Source organism: Micromys minutus (assembly GCF_963924665.1).
Source record: "Micromys minutus genome assembly, chromosome: 22".
NCBI lineage: Eukaryota > Metazoa > Chordata > Mammalia > Rodentia > Muridae > Micromys > Micromys minutus.
The window spans coordinates 37,514,358-37,536,401 of NC_137957.1; the positions used below are offsets into that span (position 1 = coordinate 37,514,358).

Here is a 22,044-nt window from a genome sequence, read left to right on the forward strand (position 1 = left end):
GAAAATTAATATAACTCAAAACAATGTAATCTGCACCACTTCATGTTCTGACTTGCTTGGCAATTTTGTTACAGATGAGAGATGCAGGAGGATAACTGGGTTGAAAATGACAAAAGTACCACATGTACATGAATGAGTCTGTCAAAGATATGGAAACACTTTAAACAAAGAAACACAGAGCATCGCAGGCATCAGTGAACACCATGCCGTAAGTCAGACCGAGCTAGAAGATGCAAGGACTGGGTACCAGGGAGTTCAGAGCAGGAAGGGAACGCTTCCAACTAGGCAGCCATAGAAGCTCCAAAAAGCCAGGGACTGCTAAGCTGAGCCACTGAAGAGGAGTAAAATCTCAGTTAGAGAGGTGACATACACAGTGTACCCAAAGAGAGGAAGAAAACTGTTTCCTGAATTGTTACTGCCTGAGGTTATCAAGCCAAACAATGCATAGTGGCAAGATCTGAGGATCTACAGTGTTCCAATGACGGCCTCTTATGGATTTCATATCTCATGTGCAAGGATTTCATAACTTCACAAACCTTATAGAATTAGCCAGTGTCCTGCCTAAGTTTCCATGTTGGAATATCCGGGGCCCTGGGACCTTGTGGAGGCCATCCGCGCAGTGGCTACCTTGCTACTATTGAAACTCTCTGTATTGGCTGCGAAAGTATTACAACCTTGCAATGCCGATACTTGCTCTTATTGTCCGACAAAGGGAATCTGAACACAGAACTGCTTTCATCTCCCTTTTCCTCTCTGCAGTCCTGTATCACAGAGTTGTGGAAGGCTAATTACAACGATGCTTGCCAAAGCACAGGTCTGGCTGACACCCACGTATTACCTGCAAGGCTGCTGTCTAGGATCAAGTTGCAGCTGGCCATCTGGAACGTCACAGGGCTCTCCTACTTCATAGAGACTCGCATCAGTGTCCTCCACACTGCTGGAATTCTGCCATCCCCACTCTGGAGTGTTCCCTCCAGCCATGACAAAGGGCAAATTCTCATACTCTGGGATCTCCTCATAATGGCGGACATTTTCGTACTCTGGCCCGCAGTCGTCTGTAGTAGAGGCCTGATAGGATGCGTGCATCTGGTCACTAGAGGTGAGCATCTGTTCGTCCAGAGACTCGGCCCTCTGACAATTAGCTGCACTGCTCTGGCCCCAAGATTTCACCTTGTGAGATTCCAGGCTGCAGTTTTCTGCAGAATATGCCTTCAAGGGTTTACTTCTCTTCTCTTCTGTGGCCAAACCTTGCCAATCACCTTCAAGCCCTTTCGGCTCTCTACCGAGCGGATGTCCCATAGAGACATCCCCATGTTGGCAGCTTTTCAGCCTCAGTTTCTGAAAGTCACTCTTTATGAAACCGATGGACAGTTTCATGTTAATCAACTTCTTAAGAGAGGTTTTCTTCGGTGGCTCTTTGCAAGGCTTATCGCACCTGTCCATATCCATGGCAGACAAGGATTTTGCTCTTGGCTTGGTTAGGGAAACGGAAAGCTCATTGTTTAATGATAAAGTGGCACGCTTCAAGGCCTCTGGGCTCCCTGAAAAGGGCAGAATAGGATGAGGTAACTTCCACACCGGCTTTTCTGAAGTTGGGTTGGGCATATCAAAGGATGCTGGTGAAATGCCCTGGTTTGAGGGAGCCAAATGTTGAAGATGGTTTCTTTGCAGACCTTTCTCTGAATTTGTTTCCTTACTTGAAGAGGTCTTTTCTACAAGCTCCTCGGAAGCAGCCTTTTTAAGCACCCCTGCTGCAGGCAAGCTGTGTCTTTGAGGTTTTTTGGGAACAATTCTAGAGGAAGATTCCTTTTGTATCTGAGGAACTAACGCTTCCGTGATACAGGTAGTTGGTGGCTGTTCAGTGCAGGCTAAGCTGACTTGCTTAGGCAAGCTCAAAGGTGGAGTACCACATTGTACGGAAGTAGTCTCTCTGTTCACAGCCGACAACACACCAGAACCATCCTCTACCATGCTGTCAGAAGTCAAACTAGAACCTGTATCTAAAGAAGGTGACGCTTTTTCAAAAGAGGATGTTTCATGCTGCACAGCTTTTTGTGAGCTGACAGAGTCCTGTCTGTCACTGTTGGAATCCCCTGTCAATGTCTTTTTGTTTGCTGGCCTCACCTCTTCCACTTGTCCCTGGTTATACAAAGCATTCTGATGAAGAACACTGACTTTATTGTTTTTCAAACCATCTTCAAGGAGACAAGAAGAGCCATTGTTCGCCTTCTCTGGCTCCTCGACGCTTTCACTAGGAGTATCGACATGCTTCTGGCGACGCAGACGAGCAGCGTGTGTCTTTCTAGGCTTGGGAGTTGGAAACTTTGAGGTATACGGTAGTAAGTGGATTTCTAAAGGACCGAGACCTTTGACTTCTGTCTTCTGGCTACTTTCATCTGAACACACTCTTTTGTTCTCCAGTTCACAGGAACGAAAGTGACTACGGCTCTCAGCACTGCTATCTTGACAAGTCTCGAGATTCTGAGACTCATTCCTAGGAAGCTGTGGGTGGCAGCTGTGAGGAGCGGGAACTTTTTCAAAGCTGGACTGAGAAGAAGACACATCTGCAAATTCAATTCTGATCTGTCTGGTGTAGCTAAAGTCACCATTCATTTCTGGCTTTTTTGGAGATCTGTGCTTCCTTGGGGAACTACTAGGTGACTGCTGCTGCATTAGAACCTCTTTGAGCTTCTCTTCTAAGATGCTCGCCTTTAAAACAACTCCACCCTGGCTCCGGCACTTTCCACTGCTCGAATCCCATCTATTCCCCGTCTTTGAGGACTCACCATTTTTACTATTCTCTAAATGTTCTTTCATTCCCAGAGGCTCTAAGACAAGCTGCTCGGCACACAGATTTTCTCGAGTCCGAGGCTCATGAGCACACCCAGAACTGCAGGAACACGTTGGTAAAATATAATCACTGCGTGCATCCCTGACATCTTTGCAATTAAACTTGCCAGTGCTCTCGGGTAATTCCGGCTCCCGCGCCTCCAGGTTCAAAGTAAGCTTCTTTGAGGGTGGATGCTTGCCGTCTTCAACACCTGAGTTTGTCAGGACTTTCGGTTTTGGCGCAATTGCCGGTTTGGTCTTCTTCGTTGACCGTGGAACACTTGCATTTCCAATGTCCGGTTTAGGTGCAATAGGAGGGGGAGGTGGTTTATTATTGGTCCCCACTAACTTTGGCTTTGGAGCTAACGGTGGCTTCTTAAGCTCTAGAAAAGAAAAATGTAATAATTAGATGATGAAGTAGACAAAACACAGGAGGAAATAAAGATACAAAACATTTTCCTGTTTTTTTTTTTTTTTTTTTATTGTTTTCTGTGACAAGGTCTTGCTATGCAACCCTGGCTGGCTTGGTACCTACAGTGTAGCTCGGGATGGTCTTGAACTCACAGCCATACACATGCCTTTCTAATGCTAAGATTACAGGCGCGCAACACCATGCTTGTTGAATAACATCTTCTAACAGTATGACCTTTCATTTTACCACACGGGTTATATTATTGTACACAGTCAACATTATTCTTGAAAATTCCTAAAACTGTCCCGAAGTTCTAGGCTAACACAGCTTTGCATATACTGTACATTTCTTAGTTAATCTACTACTAATATTCCTCTAACTCTGACATTAGTTAGATCACTGGCTTTTATTTAGTAACTCTATACAGAATCTTCAACTCATCCACTGCGTATTAAGAGTTACCTACAATATGCAACTCTCAAGTTTCTCACATAAGAAAGTAGCACTATTCTGTGACACAGACAAGATCTATTAGAAAGACTGCCTACATGACAGAACCTCCCAAAATGTCCTGGAAAATCACTGTGGAAATAAGACATTTTCTACCCACTCCTCCCAAAAAAACCCGGAAAGTAAATTCTTTGTTGTTAACTGAGGTTTATAATAAGGTTGGTATTTCTCTATTCCAGAATCACTGGGAATTTCATATTTCTTTATAGAGCTTTATTTTATCACATGCCCAGGCCTGGCCCAAGATCAAATGGTTAGAGAGTATCTGAAGATACAACCTGTACATTTGTATTTCATTTCCCATGGGCAACAGATTATGTTTTTTATCTGTCACCAGCAACTACTATGTATTTGTAGGTTTTGTTTCTCTGAACAAGGGCCTCATTACGTAAGCCAGGCTGGTCTCACCTCACAGCCTTCCACTTTAGTGTTCTGGGAGTTGGAATTATGGCCTGCACCATCAAGCCCAGCATCAAAGGATGACCACCTCTTCCAGTGTAGAAACTCTTCCTCCTCAATATACAATGCTGTATTTGTGTAGGCTGGCTCTTAGTCTATACAAACTTGACAGTAAAACCCTAATAAGGGAGCTAGAGAGATGATGGCTCTGTGGCTAAGAGGGTTTGCAGTTCAACCATGAGGGGCAGAGTTCAGTTCCAGCACCCACATCAAGAAGTTCACAACTTGTAACTTCAACTCAGACATGGTGCCCTCTTCTGGCCTCCATAGGCACCAGAACTCACATCTGAGCATATATTCAAACAGACACACATATACACAAACAAAACACAAGATAAGTGCTTTTTAAAGACCCTAATAAATATAAAAATGATTTGGAGACTATATTTCTCTGAAGTCTCTTTAGAACTTGCTCCCCAGAGGGGACTTGAGTTCAAACACATTTTATCTTATACTTCTTAAATTATCTTATACTTCTTCAACAGGATCTAATACTTAAAATTTAAAAAAAAACTTCTTTATAAAACAATCTCAAAATTTATAATGCCCAGGACTGTTTGACAATGTTGCTTCATTTACTTGTATACACTGAGGCTTTGATATTTCATTTGGTGTCGATTTTATTTTCAACAAGGGAAATTACTCATAACACTTGGAAAAATATTACATGGAATTGAGTAAGAAGAAAAAAAAAGCAGGGAACTCTACTTCCTTTTCCTATGCAAAGAGAAATTTCTCAAACTCTGGCATTATATGCAAAGACAAGACTTTATAACAGATGCCTTATAAAACTCAATTCCTAGGTATAAGGCTGTTGAAAGGAGGACAGTGAATTTCCAAAATAATGCAAATTCCCGGGGCAGGCAGTTTTCAGTCAGCTGTCCAATACACCCACTGTTCGCCTGAGAATCAGCTCCTGTGGGTTTTGGCAGAAGCCTAGTGATAGAGCTTGCAGAAATAGTGAATTAAATTAAGTTCCCCATCCATCAAGTCAAATCTTCAGGGAAAGCATGAATGCCTGAGGACTCGTCCCAGTGCCCTTTTATACAACACAGACGGACAGACTGTCACGGTGATTTCATTTCTGTCATTCTTAAAACGTCCCACCTCTGGGATTTTTCAGAGTTAGAAATACGAGTTTTTTTTTTTTTTTTAACAAGATGAAATGAGTTCTGGAGAGCAGTTACTACAATGTTCTTAACATTTCTGAAATGTGCACTTAAAAACAGTTATGATGGCTGGGCATTAGTGGTGCGTGCCTGTGCCAGTGCTCGGTACTACGGAGATGGGGACAGGGGAATTGTTGTGACTTTGAGGCTAGCCTGGCCGATACAGTCTAAGATTTCCCCCCTGCCCAACCCTCAAAAGAGAGAGGCTAGGATGTCCTATTTTACTATTAAAAAGAAACTCTGGTCACCCAAAAGGCTCAGCAGATAAAGGTACTTGCTACACAAACTTGGCAACCTGAATTCAATTCCCAGAACATCTGTAAAGGTGGGAGGAAAACTGTCTCCACCAAGCTGTTCTCTAATCTTCGTGCACACACACATACACACACACACACACACACACCACCACCACCACCACCACCACCACCACCACCACCGTACACACATAGAGAGAAAGACTGAGAGACACAGATACCCTAATAATAATGTTTTGCACGCACACACACACACACACACCACCACCACCACCACCACCACCACCACCACCACCATACACACATAGAGAGACAGAAAGACTGAGAGACACAGATACCCTAATAATAATGTTTTAAAGATTTATTTTTTTAAAAAGAGACATTTTTAGCAGGCAGTAATAGCTCATGCCTTTAACCCCAGCACTCAGGAAGCAGAAGCAGGTGGATCTCTGAGTCTGAGGTCAGCCTACTCTACAGAGCAAGATTCAGGATGGCCAAAGCTACACAGAGAAACTGTTTTGATAACCAAACAAACAAAGGAAGGGAGAGAGAGAGGGAGGAAGATTTCATCTAATTAATCTTTTATTTTCTGATCTTGGAGTCTAGACAGAAGGTTCAAAGTCAATTCATTTTGCTTTTCCTTGAAAACATTTTATTACCACTTATTTTGGTGCTATTGTTTTGCCTTGTATCCCCACACTGACCTCAAACTCTCAATCCTCCAGCCCAGCCTTCCTGAGGCATTTTATTACTCTCTAGTACCAACTTGAACCCTTCCTCCCACCCCCCAAACCTACTGCCTCGCCCTCTCTAAACCATAATTAATCTCTAGTACCAATTCCAGTCCTTCCTTTGAGTCTGATCCTAAGAGAGAAATTCCTGTTCTCTTCTAACATCACACAGAGTAAGTTAACTGCAGATGAGCCAATGCTGACTCCCAGTAAACACAGTATAGCACCTAATGCAGCTTTCTCAACCTCCCTAATACTGTAACCCTTTACACAGTTCCTCATGCTGTGGTGATCCCCCAACCATAACATTATTTTGTTGCCACTTCATAATTGTAATTTGCTACTGTTATGAATCGTAATGTAAATATCTGATCTGCAAGAACCCAACGGGACTGTGACCCAGAGGTTAAGAACTACTGGTCTAAAGTCTTTAATGTATATATACATCGTCATTAAGTAACTGTGAACTTGGACTTACTATTGTGAGTTACCTGTGTATTCAAGTAGAAGAATCAACACTATAACTGAGTCAAGCTTACTCATGGTCTTGTTCACTACTGTGTTCCCAGAGCCGAAAACATGGGCCTGAGAACAGACAGTTGCCACATACAGACCGTTCCGAAGGCTGAAGTGATGGTTCCGTGGTCAAAACTACAATACATACTGTTCCTGTACAAGAGCTGGGTTTAGTTCCCAGCACCTATGCGGCACAGGGTAGGGACTGGGGGGTTGGAGACAGTTGGAAAGGGCTACAACTGTAACTCCACTTCTAGGGAATCCAGCAACCTTTTCTGAACTCTGATAGTACCTGTGCTTACACACGCACAAACCTTTACCCACTACACACATAACATATATGCATACACATTTTACAAAAAAAAAAAAAATCCCTCAAAAAAAAAAAAAAAAACAATATTTTGAAAAGGGAGCGGGATGAACTTCAATAGGATCATTGTGTAAATCCTTAATGACTAATAATGACCAGTGTGTGCCAAGTCACTGGTACAGCAACATACGAAACCTATCCTTACTATTAGTTCTTTATTTTTAGTTTCTGGAGACAGGTTTTGCAACGTAGCCCTGGATATCCTTGAACTGCAGTCTTTCCTGGCTCACCCTCTCTAGTTCTGGGATTACATGGGTACAATACTATGTCAGCTTCGTTACTATTCTTTTAATTATATATTACTTGTGTTAGGGGGAGGGTAGGTGTGTATTCCATAGCATACATGTGTTAGATGACAACATGTAAGACTTGTTCCTCTCCTTTCATCGTGTGAGTTCCAGTGATCAAAGTCAGGTCAGCAGGCTTGACAGTAAGAGCCTAACTACTGAGCCATCCCACTGGCCCCCATTAATTTTAATGCTCTATTTTGAAACAAAGTGTGGTCCAAATCAACACCGATAAGACATTATATATGTTCCAATGTTTGAAAGTTGAAATCAGTTCGCGATGTTTGGAAATGAGTCCTGAACCTCTGGATCTTGACATTATATTAACAATCAGACCCAAATGCTTTTTTAGAGCAATGCAGCAAATCTCTTATTTACACAGCTGTCTGGCTACAGGAGAAAGCTAAGGTAAAAAGGACCAGGGCCGTTTTACTGTTATAAACAGACATGTCATCTGTTACACACAGGTGGCCTTGGCTCACGAGGACACGCCCTCTCTCAGCTATTCCACCAGGCCCATGACAGAAACATGCAGGCATGAATGACATAGAGAAATGTATGTACTACGATGGATACTTTTAATTATCTTTATTTTTCATGTACTACTTAGAACACATCCAAAAATCTCATCTATGAGCTCACTCTTCAACAGCTATATACAAACAAAACCAAAGCAAGCTCTTCTTCACATGTCACTTAAATGTTGTACAAGAGCCCCCTAATCTTACAGTAGGCCAACCTTCCCAACTGCACTGGAACATTCTAAAACTAACACTCTGCTCCAATAGTAACTTTCACCAGAGCTTTCATAAATTTCATTATTATGGCCCCATACAAACATGGCTTGCAAGGACAGTATATATATAACTTTATCAAAAATGGGTTGGGAAAAAAAAAGAACCTCAGTCCTCTTCCGTATCCCCCTAGATGTAAAAAAAAAAACTTACAATAAATCTCATCAGATTGGTGAGCAAAAAAGTAGTTAATGATTTTCTGCAAGCCATTCTTTAAAAAAAAAAAAAAAATTCAACTAACTCAGCTAGACACAGGAAGTGTCTCTTTTAAAGACCACAAAAATGTTGTGGATTTCCTTAATTGTAAAGTTGATATGTATAAACATAGCTAGCCTTGTTCTAGACTAATTCGAAGAAAACAACCATAAACTTCCAGACTAAATCCTAGAAATTTTAATTATTAATTTTAAGTCGTTATTTTAATGATATTAATTCAGTAATTTTAGAAAGCGGGTGAGGGCACAGAAACTTGGGCAGGCATCCGAAAACTAAGAGAAATGTTTGTAAATAGCTCAGAGCCCAATGATCGCATGAATAAATACACATAACTTCAAAGAGAAAAGAGCTGCATCAACCTCTCGTTTTCTTATTGCTACTAATTTCTTGCCGGTTTGACGTAATCCGGATTTTGCCTAGCAGTGTGACTCCTCCAAGGCTTTAGAAATACAAATCAGAACAGAACATTTAGTATGTGTGCTCTTTTGACAGTTTTCAAGTTGCAAGAACTTTCAACAAATGTCAAAGAAAGCAAAGAAAATTTAATCTGATACTTAAGTGCTAATTCTAGACCCAACTGAAGTGAAACTGTAAGTTCTTTTACTACAAAAATCTCTCATCCAAGTTTCTTCAGATGTGGATAAAGATGCTTTTAAAATATTCCATGCCTTATTAAATTCTGGTTTTGAAAATGCGCTGTGTTTTTATAAAGAGACTGTCCCTTGGACACTTAAATTTGGAAAATAAAAATTGTTCCTTAAGAAGGTCGCAACACAATGACCCGCCGAAATGCTTAAATTCACACAAAGGTAAGGAGGGGCTTTGTCATTTGGGTGAGTGGAAAGGAGACAGACTGAAATTAGGGCTTTGTTTACACAGTCCAGGTACGAATGGGGCGGGGGGGGGGGAGGAAAGAAGGAAGGAAAGAAGGAAGGAAGGAAGGAAGGAAGGAAGGAAGGAAGGAAGAAAGGAAGGAAGGAAGGAAGGAAAAGGTGAAGATAAGCAAACACCAGGGAGGGGTAGGTGCATGGGAGGGGGGTTGCTCGGTTTTGTTTTGTTTTGCCACCTAATAGTCCACACTCAGGTAATAGGGCTCAAAACGCCAGGGTGTGAACAGCTCCGTTTGAACCTCCTTACTTGCGAGAAGAGTTTCTGTCAATAAATCCTAGGTTTTAAAGCAACGCGGGCTAGTGGTGGAGTTACTTAAACTCGCTGGAAAACTGTCCGAGCTTAGAATAACTGACTCCTCCGCACCGGACTCCACGCTTCCCACTCGGCACACAGCCGACAGAGCCTAAGTCACGGAACCGGTGCAAGATCCGCGACGCCGTCCCATCACCTGGGATCAAGGGCAGGGGGGTAACCCGGGACCCCACAGCAGGCGCGGGCGACCCGCGCCAGTCCCGCACCGGCCTCCCGCGGGGAAAGCAGCGGGAGCCCGAGCCGGGCGGCGCGAGCGCGGCCACTTACCCGCGGCAGAAGTCATGACTGCCCCGCGCAGCTCACGCCCTCAGTCCATGACTCCCGTTCAGTCCACGCTCCCCAGAGTTTGAGCAGGAGACAAAAGTCCCCGCAGCGCCCACATTCCGTCCCGCACCCCAGCCGAACCGCCTGAGCGCCTCACAAAGGACGGACGCCAGCTCCCGTGACCCTCTGGAGGACTCGGGCGCTAGCGGCCAGCGACAAGGGAACGAGCAGGAGCGCCGCTCCGCCGCGCTCTGGGACGACCGCCAGGCGCGCTCACGAGAGGAGCTCGCAGCGGCTTCGCGGACGCGCGCCCCTCCTCTGAACTCGTAAGAAAATCCGCGCTCCAGGCGCCCCCTGGTAGTCGAGGGATGTAAAAGGCAGACAAAAGCCATAGCTCTCTCCAATAGGAGCTCTGGATCGCCCGCCCGTTCCCTCCCCTCCAGCCTACACGCTCACCCTCTGCTCCAATAAGCAAGTCGGAAAGGGGCGTGAGTCGCGACGCATGCCGGGAGTTGTAGTTTTCAGTGCCCCCGAGGTGGGCAGGAGCCGAAGCCTGGGTGCTGCCTGCCCTCCTGCCTTCATTTCCCATCGTGCTGAGGCGGGTGGTATGGCGGAGAAGGATGACACCGGAGTTTGACGAAGAGGTGGTTTTTGAGGTGAGGAAAAAAAGTGGCGGGGAGTGTGGACTGTCTTTTGTTTCTGAAGGAAGAGCGAGGAGGCAAAGCGATTCAGAGAGGAGGGAAGGGGTGACTGGCGCCTGCGGGCCTGGGTCATCAATCCTCCGCTGTTTCGGGGCCTACTTGCTGCAGCCGCCTGACAGGTAGAGCCCAGGAGATCCTGGCGTGGCTGGCCTCTGCCTCTAGCTCGCCCAGAATTCCCAGACCCGGCGCAATTGACCAGCCCTGGGCGGGAGCCCTGTTCGATCCTTACCCTATAGCTGCACCGCCCAGGACTGCGCCTTGTTGGGGCGGGGCCGAAGCGTGCTGGATACTCTCTCCACTACTTAACCTCCTCCCTTTTTTTATCTTTGCTTTCTGCGGGTCTGTTATCCAGAAGTGCCTCTGGTCCTCGTCATCATAATCATCATCAAGGTGTGGCCTTTGGAGTGCAGGGCAGGCAGCAGGTGCCTTTCTCTGTGGGGTTTAAGGTCTGTGAGTGAGACCTGTGGTCAGTGGTAGAGCTCTGGCGTTCAGCCCCTAGGTTCCATTCTTTTGTCCTTGCTATTGCGCTAAGTGTAGCCGGTTCTGAATGGAAGCTCTGGTCTGGATGTGAATGCTTTTGTGTTGGACTATTTTTAAGACGTCTCTGCCATCTTGAATTTAAAGAATAAAGTCAAGTGGTTTTAATGCCGTTTTTTTCCCCATCAGACAGGTCAATACCCGCACCCTGGAATGTGTATGTGTATGCATTGAATGTGCATGCCTTACTTTCCCTCAGACAACCAGATCGTAGGGAATTCACGCAAGAGAAAGAAAGGAAATCCCCCGTGGTGTACAATGGGAAAGTGGGGTACAGAACAGAATGTCAAGTGTTGAGATTTCTAAAAACTGCCGGTGGAAGCTTGATTGGGAACCCATTTTCCATTGCACTTTACAAAGCTACACCTAGCAAATGATACCCTCGGCAAATCTTCAGCTCACGATGAATTTAGAAAGATAGATGGGAAAAAATGTACTCCAGGAAAAGGATTTTATGTATGCCAAAGATCGGGGTAGGGTGACCATATTGAACGTGCAGTCTTAGGGGCTGGAGTGTGGAGGGTTGCCATGCAAACCCTTAGCTATGATATCGAGGTGGGAAATGTGACTGCTTTGCTAGAATGAAGGGTTTAGGGATGAGGGGTTGAATGTGGAGAGAACAAAGGCATACATTTTGGAATTCGGAAAAATTAATGAATACTGACTCGGATTTTTAATATGAAATTGAGGGAATGGCTACAGATTGAATGTGGGAGATAAAGAGGAGGAGAAAATAGGTGGCTGAATATTTTTTTAAATTCGGCTTTCTTGGGTTTCTGAACATAATAAGTGTGGTTTTGGTGTGCGGGGTTTTATCGGTCTGGGGATATAGTTCAGTTGGTGGAGTGCTTGGCTTGAATGAACAAGTCTCTGGGTTCCACAGGCAGCGCCACAGAAACCTGACGGTGTGGTAGAGTGGTCTGCACAGGCCTGCAGTCCCAGCGCTCAGGACGAGATTGGTTGTAGGAGCATCGTAAGAACTTGACAGTTACCAGCGACTTAGTGAGTTAGAGACTGGGGTGAGACATGCAAGACTCTGTCTCAGAACAAAACACTTTATTACAAAAGATAACGCAAAAAAAAAAAATTATCACGGAGGTTTTTTTTCTGTTCAAATGTATGACTATGTTTTTTAATGGGCTTTGCTTTTTTTGTTGTTGTTGTATGCTTTTTTGTTTGTTTTTGCATGAAAGATATACCAGAAAAAAAGAATTAAAAAAAAGAAAGAAAGATATACCACAGTTTTTAATCTATTTTTACCTAAATTTAAATGTTATTGATCTTGTCCCCACCCTGCCACCCCCTTTTCTTTTTGGAGATAGAAAGGGTCTTAGTATGTAATCCAACCTGGTCTTGAACTTCAGACTCTCTCATTTTAGCTTCCTGAGTACCTTGGATTGTAGGTGCATTCCATCATGTCCCACAATGATAACGTATTACTTAGATTTACATTGATATATTTATTAACCGCTTAAAATGTATTTTTTTTTATTTTACAATTTTGGAGCTAAGGATTGAACCCAGGGCTTTCCCATGCTTAGTAAGTATTCTACACCCTCAGCCTAGCTTCTTAAAAGTTGATTTTCATAAATTCTTCTGTTTTCTCTTGTATTCATCAGTACATTGCTTTTATGTTTTATTATTTTATGTGCATGGATATTTTGCCTGCCTAGGTGTCTATGTACCACATGTGTGCTTGTTGCTCTTGGAGCATAGAAGAGGGTATGAGGTCCCCTGTAACTAGTGTTACAAACAGTTGGGAGCCAACATGTGGGTGCTGGGAACTGAACCCCGTCCTCTGGAAGAGCAGTCAATCTCTTAACATCTCTTTAGCCTCTGGGTGAATTATTCATCTACTGCTTTGCCATTATCATATGTGTAGACTTACTGTTCCAGCTTTCTGCTTAACTTTTTGATCACTGTCACACACAAGAGAGAGTATACATAAAGCATGTACACATACTGAGAGTGTGCGCATTGATGGGTGTGCAAATAATAACATTGCTAACACCCTCCCCTTTCCTGCTGTTTGTCAGTTTCTCGTCCCCACCCCAAGAATAAGCACTACTCAGAATTATGATTAACCTAGATTAGTTTCATCTGCTCTTACTGTCTGTACACTGCTAGGTGTGACTTTCATGCTCTTTCTCGGGCCAACTTTCTTTTTCTTTTTCTTTTTTTTCTTTTTTTGTCTTTTTTGTGACATTTATTTATATGATTACCTATGCATTTAATTTTGATACAGTATTCCATGTGACCATATGGCTCTTTTTAGTCAGGTCTTCTGAGGGATGTACATCAGGTAGTTTCTGCTTTGAAAGTGTTGTAAGTAGTGTTATTGAGAACCTTTATTATTATTATTATTATTATTATTATTATTATTATTATTATTATTATTAGTTTGTTTATTTTATATATGTGAGTACACTGTCACTGTCTTCAGACACACCAGAAGGGGGCATCAAATCCCATTGGAAATAGTTGTGAGCCACCATGTGGGTGCTGGGAATTAAACTCAGGGCCTCTGGAAGAGCAGTCAGTGCTCTAACTCCTGAGCTAATGTGTGGTTTTGGTAAGCATTTTTTTTTTTTTTTTTTTTTTTTTGGTTGGGTATATACCTAGAACTGAAAATACTGAACTATAGAAAAGAGATGTATTTGCCTTACATAGATATTCCCAAGCATCATTCAAAGCAGTTATGGAAACTCCTGTCAGCCGCATGTAAGAGGTCTCAATACATGATATCCTTGCCAGCACTCTTTCAGCCTTTGTATCTGTCTGGTAGACATGTGTTGGTACTTTTGTGTGTTTTTTGTTTCTGTATGTCTGGTATAGAACTTAAGGTGACCACTGTGAGTCTTTCCATTGGTTTTCTCTTACTACTAAAGAAACCACATACAAAGATACAATTCCTTAATTGTATATCTACCCGACATCTCATATGTATCTGCAATCAAATGCAGGCCCTCAGACTTGGTAGCAAGTACCTTTGTCCACTGAGCCATCTCAGCGGCAGCTTCTGCATTCTTAACAGTTTATTACAAAGAACAGAATCTCCTAAAAATTATTTAAATCCACTTGATTTTTTTTTATTGTATGAATGATGCTCCAAGGCAATACTTGTATAACCCTAAAATCACAAACATGTTTTCTCTAAAAGCTTTGGCCCTTTGCAGTTGATCTGCTATTTCCTCCATATGTATATCTGGTTGACCTGGCATCATCATTTCTCCCACTAAAATATGTTGTCTTTGTTATACATCAGAGTAGCACTTATTTTATTGAAATAGGCCTCACTTCCTGAATGCTGGTACCACTACATCTAGCATGCCTTTTCTTTTACTCTTTTTTCTCCCCGTCCCACCTTCTGTCTCTCTCTGTGTCTGTCTCTGTGTCTGTCTGTCTCTCTCTGTGTCTGTCTGTCTCTCTCTCTTCCTTCTATCAAAGTATTACTATGAAAGCCAGGCTTTCCTCAACACTTGTGATCCTCCTGCCTCAGTCTCCAGAGTGGATGACAGTCATGTGCTGTCACCATTGGGCAAGTTTTTGCTTTGTTTTTCCCATGTCATATGATTTTCCTTATTGTGCCTTTGGCTGTTCTTGACTCACTTCCTGACTTCTAAACTGATGAGCTAGAGAGTTTCAGCTTTTAACAAACCTAGTGAAATTTTGTTTGAGATCACATTAAATCCATAGATTAGTTTTGGGAAATCTGACATCTTTGTAAAATTGAATTTTCTAATCACAAACACTTATTTCCTGCCTTATGTTTTGGTTGCTTCATATTGAATCAAGAACTTTGTACACGTTAAGCATATGTCCTACTATCAGCTTCTGATTGCCTTCTCAAAGCAGTCAGCCTTCCATCTCTTTTTGTGTCCTAAAACTGATTTTAAAATTGAGAACTATCTCTGCCTTGAAACTAAAACTAAGTTGGCCAAAAGAAGAGTAAATGTATGTTTGTGGTAAACATTTAATCTCAATTGGGGGTATGAATCATTAAGTTCCAGATTTAAAAAACATACATAACTTTTATATTTATAATAAACCTTAACATACTAGGTATCTACCCTCTGTGCTAAATAAGTCTTCTTCCCTGCCAGTAGCCCCAAGATATGACTTTCCCTGTTTCACCTGGCTGCTCTTACTCTGTACAGCCCTCATGATCAGTCCTTATGAGCCCTTACCCCATAGTGTCTTCTCCCTCTCTCCACCTTCTCTCTCTTTTCTCCTCTCTCCTCAGACCCCAAGCCTGGGAACAAAAACCTCATCTACCTCTCTTCTGCCCAGCTATAGACTGTCGACATCTTTATCCAACCGATGGGATAGTTTTAAGTTAAGGTGCAAGGTCACATACCGTCACCTAGTATATAAGAGGATTCTCTAGTCTCCGAGGTAACCAGAATTTGGGGGCCAGTGTTAGCATTACAGTACATAGCAAAAGAACAGATCTCAACAAATATATTCTATCAGTCTGTTTTATGGTGATAGTTTTGTACTTTGATTTTTTTTTTCTTTTGTGAGGTATTATACTAGAAAAGAATAGATTCTGAAGCAGGAAGTTCTGTTTCTCCTATTTATTAGTTAAAGTGAGTTTGAACAAGTCACTTGTCTCAACTTCACATTTCTCAATAATCTGTGGAAATAATAAAATCTACTTTGGAGGGTAATGGTGGATATTAAGTGATTGACTATAACAAGTTCTTAAAGCTGCCACATTATAAGCATTCAGCAGGTATCATTAGAATTTTCTAGCTAATCGTCCTATATCCAGGTTAACACTGTTTCCCCCTTTGTTACTTTGAGACAGGGTTTAAGTATGTAGCCTAGGTTAACTTGAACTGGTGGTATTCATCATGCCCCTGCCTCACGCCATGATTGTGTGTGTGCATCGCCACATCCAGTTGTCTGTTGTGAGACAGGGTCTCACTGTGATCCCCTGGCTGGCCTAGAAGCTTTCATATAGGTCCAGGCTGGCCCCAGACGTACAGACTTACTCTGCCTGTCTCTGCTGTCCTCCCGAGTGCTGCAATGAAAGACATACACTACCATGACCAGCCAGCTTTTCTTTTAGGAGTAGTTCCTTAGTTTAGTCTCATTTATGAGACTGGATTTGCAGAACGTATTATGTACAGTGTTTATTTATGCCTTTTCTTCTTATATTCCATAGATTAGTTTCAGCTTATTATATAAAGTTATTGGTTTAGTTCAATCAGCTATATAGTTTGTAATTTTTATTTGTTTTGTATTTATTTATTTTGAGACAGGGTTTCTCTGTGTAGCCTCACTGTCCTGGAACTCACTGTGTAGACCAAGCTGGCCTTGAACTCACAGAGATCCATCTGCCTCTGCCAACCCAGTACCTCACTACCACCAGGCTTCTTTTCTATATTCTATAGAGTTCCAGCTTTTCAGATAGACTGATCAAAGAATTGGTTATTGGCTTTCTTTGACAGGAAGTTATGATATTCCATAGACCTAAAGGCTAAGGGAAGAAAGTCTTTCTGGAATACAGTCAACGTTCAAGTTAAAAAAGAAGAAAATACCTATAGGAGTTGTGGTCTTAGGTAGAGGAATGCAGTCAACTACTGCTCTGTAGGTTTCCCTACTAAATCCAGCTGGGATGGAGATGGTAAAGGAATACAGGATGATTTCGATCAAAACAGGGTTAGAATTACAAGTCTGAGAGACACATGGAGAAAAATAATCCCCCATGACACACATCCCTTGCCAATACTAAACTAAGTCATGAGCTAAAGAAGAAATCAATATGGTAATCACAAAACTGTAAGGCAAACTACCCTCCTTAATAATTCATGAGATACCCCCCAAAGCAGTACTCATAGGACAGTTTATAGTCTTGTACGTTACTTTCAGAATTCAGGGGTTTAACTCATGGAGCTGGGGAAAAAACAAGCCAAATAAACCTAAGGAATCTGTAAAATTCTGTAAAGTAGCAAAAATTTTTAAGCCTACATTTTTAAAAGAATTAAAAATTGCCCAGCTATGGCGGTACACACCTTTAATCACATCATTCAGGAGGCAGGCAGGTCTCTGAGTTTGATGCCAGCCTGGTCTACAGAGCAAGTTCTAGTTACAGCCAGGGCTACACAGAGAAACTCTGTCTCAAAAAACAAAACAAAACAATATATATTTTTTTAATTAAAAATAAAGAACCATAAAGAGAAACAGCACAAATTAACATTGTATGCTCTAATTAGTTTAAAATGATAATTATTGCCATACTGTCTCTGACCTGCCAGTTGCTGAGTAATGGCACAGAGACGTATTATTATTTATTATAGTTTAGGCCTTAGTTCGCTACCTCCCAGCTAGTGCTAACCCGAGTAATTCTAGTCCACATCGCCTTGTGGCCTGTTACCTCTCATTCAGTCTTGGTACCTGTTCTTCCTATCTCCCTGCCACACTGGCAAAATCCCTGTGCCTGACTCTCTCCCCAGAGTTCCTGTCTCTACCCAGAAGTCCCACCTTCCCTCTGGTTGTCAGCTCTTTATTAAGCCAATCAGAAGATGATGGAGGTACATATTTATGAAATACTCAGGCAAGTCATGATCCATAAAACAACAATACCAAAGCCTGGCTAGTACTCAGCTCTCTGCTGTACAGAAATCAACATTTGGACAATACAAAGACAACCTTTATACACTGCACACAAAGATCACCCCAACAAATAATCCTGTCAGTTGCTTCAGTGGTACAGCCGTTGCTTCTTCATGATCTCAACTGCAGTAATACATTCACCTGAAAAGAGACAGTAAACATCAGAGAAATCTGTGGCCATTGGGCCGTTGTGCAGAAATCCAAAATAGTGGGAAGGCCAAACCTTAAAGAAGATTCATCTCTTTATCACACCAGATGTTATAGACCCACAGCATCTGCAAACTCTAGGATTCTGTAAAGTATCACCTTCTAACCAATGACCTGTTGGCATAAAACTATGACTTTTAAAGAAGTCTAGTGGACTAGTGGTTAGGCTTTTGTCTCCTCCAAACCAGTCACTCTTTTACAGATATATAATTTTGGATCATGGGCCTTTTTTGTTAAATACAGTGTCACCTCGTTGGATACCATAAAAATGTTAGCTAAGATTTTCTGCAAAGGCAGTATTCAAATTTTGAACTATAGGTTTCGTTGATTGCCCAGAAAACATTACAGCACCACCAGTGATTCAAAAGCAGTGAGCTATACACCCACATTGAACACACAGCCAACAAGTTGAAAGGATTTTCCTAGGACACCACGAGCCTAGTTCAATGTTGACTCAGTCACCACTGGCCATAAGTCTGTTCTACACTATGTTCAACTTTGAAGATTGTTGCAGGGTCTCCAAGGAAAACCCAAATCAGTCTCAAAGCAGGTCACAAAGCATATGTGAGTTACCCATGGTTTGGAGATTCACCAGACCCCAAACACTACCAGGAGCTCATCGCCCAGGACTCAGGCCAGCTCACCTAGGCTGTGCACAGTTCCTAGTTAAACTCTACAGAGCAGGAAACTTGTTTAGACACATGTTTCCTTGCCAGCTATGATTTGACTCTCACTCAGCTAGTGCATTGCATTCAGAATTTGCTAGTTAGCCTAGAAAAGTTACACGTGTGCTAAACATTCTACAAGGCCAACTGACTGACTGTAGAGAAGTAGAATCTTATAGGTTGGAAGCCAAATTTATCTTGGGCTGTCTTTGACCTTCTAGATAATCATTTATTGTCCACCTCTGTGAAACATAACACCCTTGTGGTTATTAGGTGTATCTATTGGGAATATTTAAACAGACCCCTAGCTTCCACTAACTCAAAGGCCAAGAATGTCATTGGATAGTATCTGAGGCCAATAGCAGAAGTTGGGATCAAGAATACCTATTACTCTATTACTGTAAGCATTTCATGAAACTATTGCCATGCCGGATCCTAGTGTTTGGGGTAGCCCAGGTCCATGTTCTCCTGCCACCATCACTGGTATTTGGCTCCAGAATAAATTACCTCTTTTGTGTGCATTTCTGTGTATGTGTAATATGCTGTATGGGTATGTATATATATATATGTATGCAAGCATTTTTGTGCATTAATTCAGGTGTGCATCGTGCCAAAACACAAATCAGAGGACAAATTGGTTATAAGTTCTTACCTTCCCCCTTGTTTGAGGCAAGAGTATCATGTTCAATACTGTGGATGCCAGGCTAACTAGCCCATGAGCCTTAGGAGTTTCTTGACTCTTCCTTCCATCTCTCCATCTCTTAAACTACAAGCATGAGGTACTATACTTAGTTTATATGAACTCTCAGGATTTGAACTTATGTTCGTCAGACTTACGTGGAGTAGCTTTACCCACTGAGCCATCTCAGCCATCTCCAGTCCCCGGAATAAATGCTCTTTTTAACTCCTTTGACATGAGAGGTGTGTGTGGTTTGCATCTGTATCAGTTGCAAACAGAGGCCTATCTATCCCCAACATGGAATTTTATGTTAGAAATCAGCAGTTATCTCATTGTACAGATCAGTACAGACCACTGTTGCAGTCCTAAAACAGAGAATACTTGGGCATAACAAAGCAGAGAGCAGCATGGTGGTGCGAGCCTGCAATGCCTAGCTCTAGGGACTCAGACAGGAGGATTGCATATTTGGGAGGAGCATGAACTTTGTAGTGGAACCCTATCTCAAAAAAACCAAGAGAGGGAGAGAATGTAAACCTCTGTTCTCCTTCAACCTGTCAGCTCTCTGACAGATACCCCCGACTGGGAGGATTCAAGTTTATATCCAGTTTAGCAGCACGATCAGTCAGTGTCAAGCATATTTTACCTGTGTTTGTGATACATGAGGTATGCTGGAATAGGAGAGGTGCCCCGGAAGCTCAAGCCAGACTAAAACAGCACCAAAGGCCCAGCCTTTCCTCCCCTGAGAAAGCTTGTCAGTGTTTTTCATGTATTTGGTGTAATTCTGTGCACTCTAATGATATTTCAGAGTCAGAAGTCCAGCTCATACATGATACAGACTTTACCAGAGAGGCTCATACCACATTAAAATTAAAAGCGGGGGGTTAGTTTTGAAAGGCATCCCAAGAATATCCTTTTTAAAAACTTCTTATTGATTCTCTGTGAGTTTCACATCATGCACCCAAATCCTACTCATCTCCCGTCCCCTCCCCCACAAAACAAAGCATAGAAAACATCTTATCATGGAAGCTGTAATATGTCACAGTGTGCCCCACAGTGTTCCCTTCTGTTTACACATCTTGACTTGGGAATGTTCATTGCAATGTGTCATTGGTTTGGTTTGAGGTCTCTGGCTTCTGTGACACAATCAATATTGGATCCTCACCAGGACTCTTCCCAGTTATCCTGTTGCTGCCTTTTGTCATGGAGATCCTACAGCTTTGAAACAGCTAGTCAGGCCCTTTCACACACCTTAAAGGTTCACAGGTGATGTAAATTTTGGGGTGTGCAAACTCAAAACCCTGGATCTTGGTGGCAGCCGAACTGCTCAGCCCACTGGCTCTTCCTCATCTGCTGCAAAGTGGGAGCTCTTCAGTGCTACTCTGGCTAGGTCACCCAGTGACGCCATTGGTGGGAGGAAGGGTCAGTTCTCCAGCCCTTAGGGCGGCTTACCCACAGCCCAGGCTCCCAGGTCAGCTCTGAAACTCTCACCCTTTGGGCTAGCTCACCCACTCCTTCACCATCAGGACCAGTTCCAGCTGGTGAAAGGCAGGGATAGCTCTCCTGCTCTCATGACTTCAAGGTACCAGCTCTGACTACCGCAGGTATGGGGTTGTGGGGTTCATCTGCACACTCTCCACCAGGGCCCAACCCTACTGTGCTGCCCAGGCAAAATGCTCTCCTGAGTGCTGCAGCCAGCGAGGTGCAGGGTCAGCTCAGCCACTCTCATGAGCCTTTGACTACTAGCCTTTTTATCTTTTAATCCATTTTATTCTTAAGGTATCTTTTTAAGATTTAGGTTTTTATTATTTTTTAATTATGTGGTATGGGCTTGTGTGTGAAGACAGAGACCAGAGGCACTGGATCCCCTGGGAGTGATTGTGAGCCACCTGGCAGTGCTGGGGACCAAACCCAGGTCCTTAGAGGAACAATGAAACCCATGCCACCTTGTCACCTACTTAAGGTATCTTGTTCTAATTTACATTTCCTGAATTATTAGTGAACTTTACTGTGTTTTCAGTCATCCCTGGCTCCGCTGTGAGTCTTCATAATCTGAAAGATGGTCTGAATGAGGCACTGAAGGAGGAAGGGAGCAGACTTCTCGGGCCTGCTTCCCAATCCTCCATCAGGGATACATTCCCAGTGTACCTCCACAGTGGGTCCTTACAGTGGACCCTCCTTCTCTAAGGGGGGTTTGTTTGTTTGTTTTGTATGTCATATATGAGACCATAGCAGGGTCTTACTGTGTAGTCCTGGCTGGCCTTAAGTTCACAAGGATCCTCCTGCCTTTGTCTCCCTAGTACTGAGATTAAGAGTGTGAGCCACCACGCCTAGCCTTAGCATTATTTGCTTTAATCAGAACCTTATAGCAGCCATTCCACCACTAAGGGCAGAGAATTTGGGGGCCCACTCTACCTAACCGAAGGACAGTCTTCAGCCACTCGATGACTAAACAGCAGCAGAACCCTTTAAAAGATGCTGTGGTGGAGTGCCGGCTTATTAGCATATTAGGTAAGCCTTCTATTCAAGAAAAGAAATAAATCTTTAGAAACTGGTGGTTAGGCATCATATCTGACAGGAGTAAGATAGAAAATAAATGCTGGAATACCAAGATGGTTGTTAC

General features: G+C 42.8%; 2 protein-coding genes across 4 annotated transcripts in view; one reads left to right on the plus strand and one right to left on the minus strand.

Annotated features, from left to right (window-relative positions):
• FGD6 (FYVE, RhoGEF and PH domain containing 6) overlaps nt 1–10,162 on the minus strand; it is a 103,466-nt gene extending 93,304 nt beyond the window's left edge. The window contains exons 1-2 of the mRNA XM_080935524.1: nt 10,018–10,162; nt 839–3,212 (exon numbers count right to left, since the gene is read on the minus strand). Of these exons, the coding sequence (XP_080791650.1) occupies nt 839–3,212; nt 10,018–10,033 (2,390 nt within the window). The 5' untranslated portion in view covers nt 10,034–10,162. The remainder of the gene's footprint in view (nt 1–838; nt 3,213–10,017) is intronic.
• A 389-nt stretch (nt 10,163–10,551) lies between these two features.
• The window catches only part of VEZT (vezatin, adherens junctions transmembrane protein), a 60,381-nt gene continuing 48,888 nt past the window's right edge, over nt 10,552–22,044 (plus strand). For 2 of the 3 annotated variants that reach the window (XM_080935280.1, XM_080935281.1), the window contains exon 1: nt 10,558–10,670. In XM_080935280.1, coding sequence (XP_080791406.1) covers nt 10,635–10,670 — 36 coding nt within the window. In that variant the 5' untranslated portion in view covers nt 10,558–10,634. Of the gene's footprint in view, nt 10,671–22,044 lie in introns of all 3 variants that reach the window. The other variant, XM_080935282.1, reaches the window with a different exon arrangement.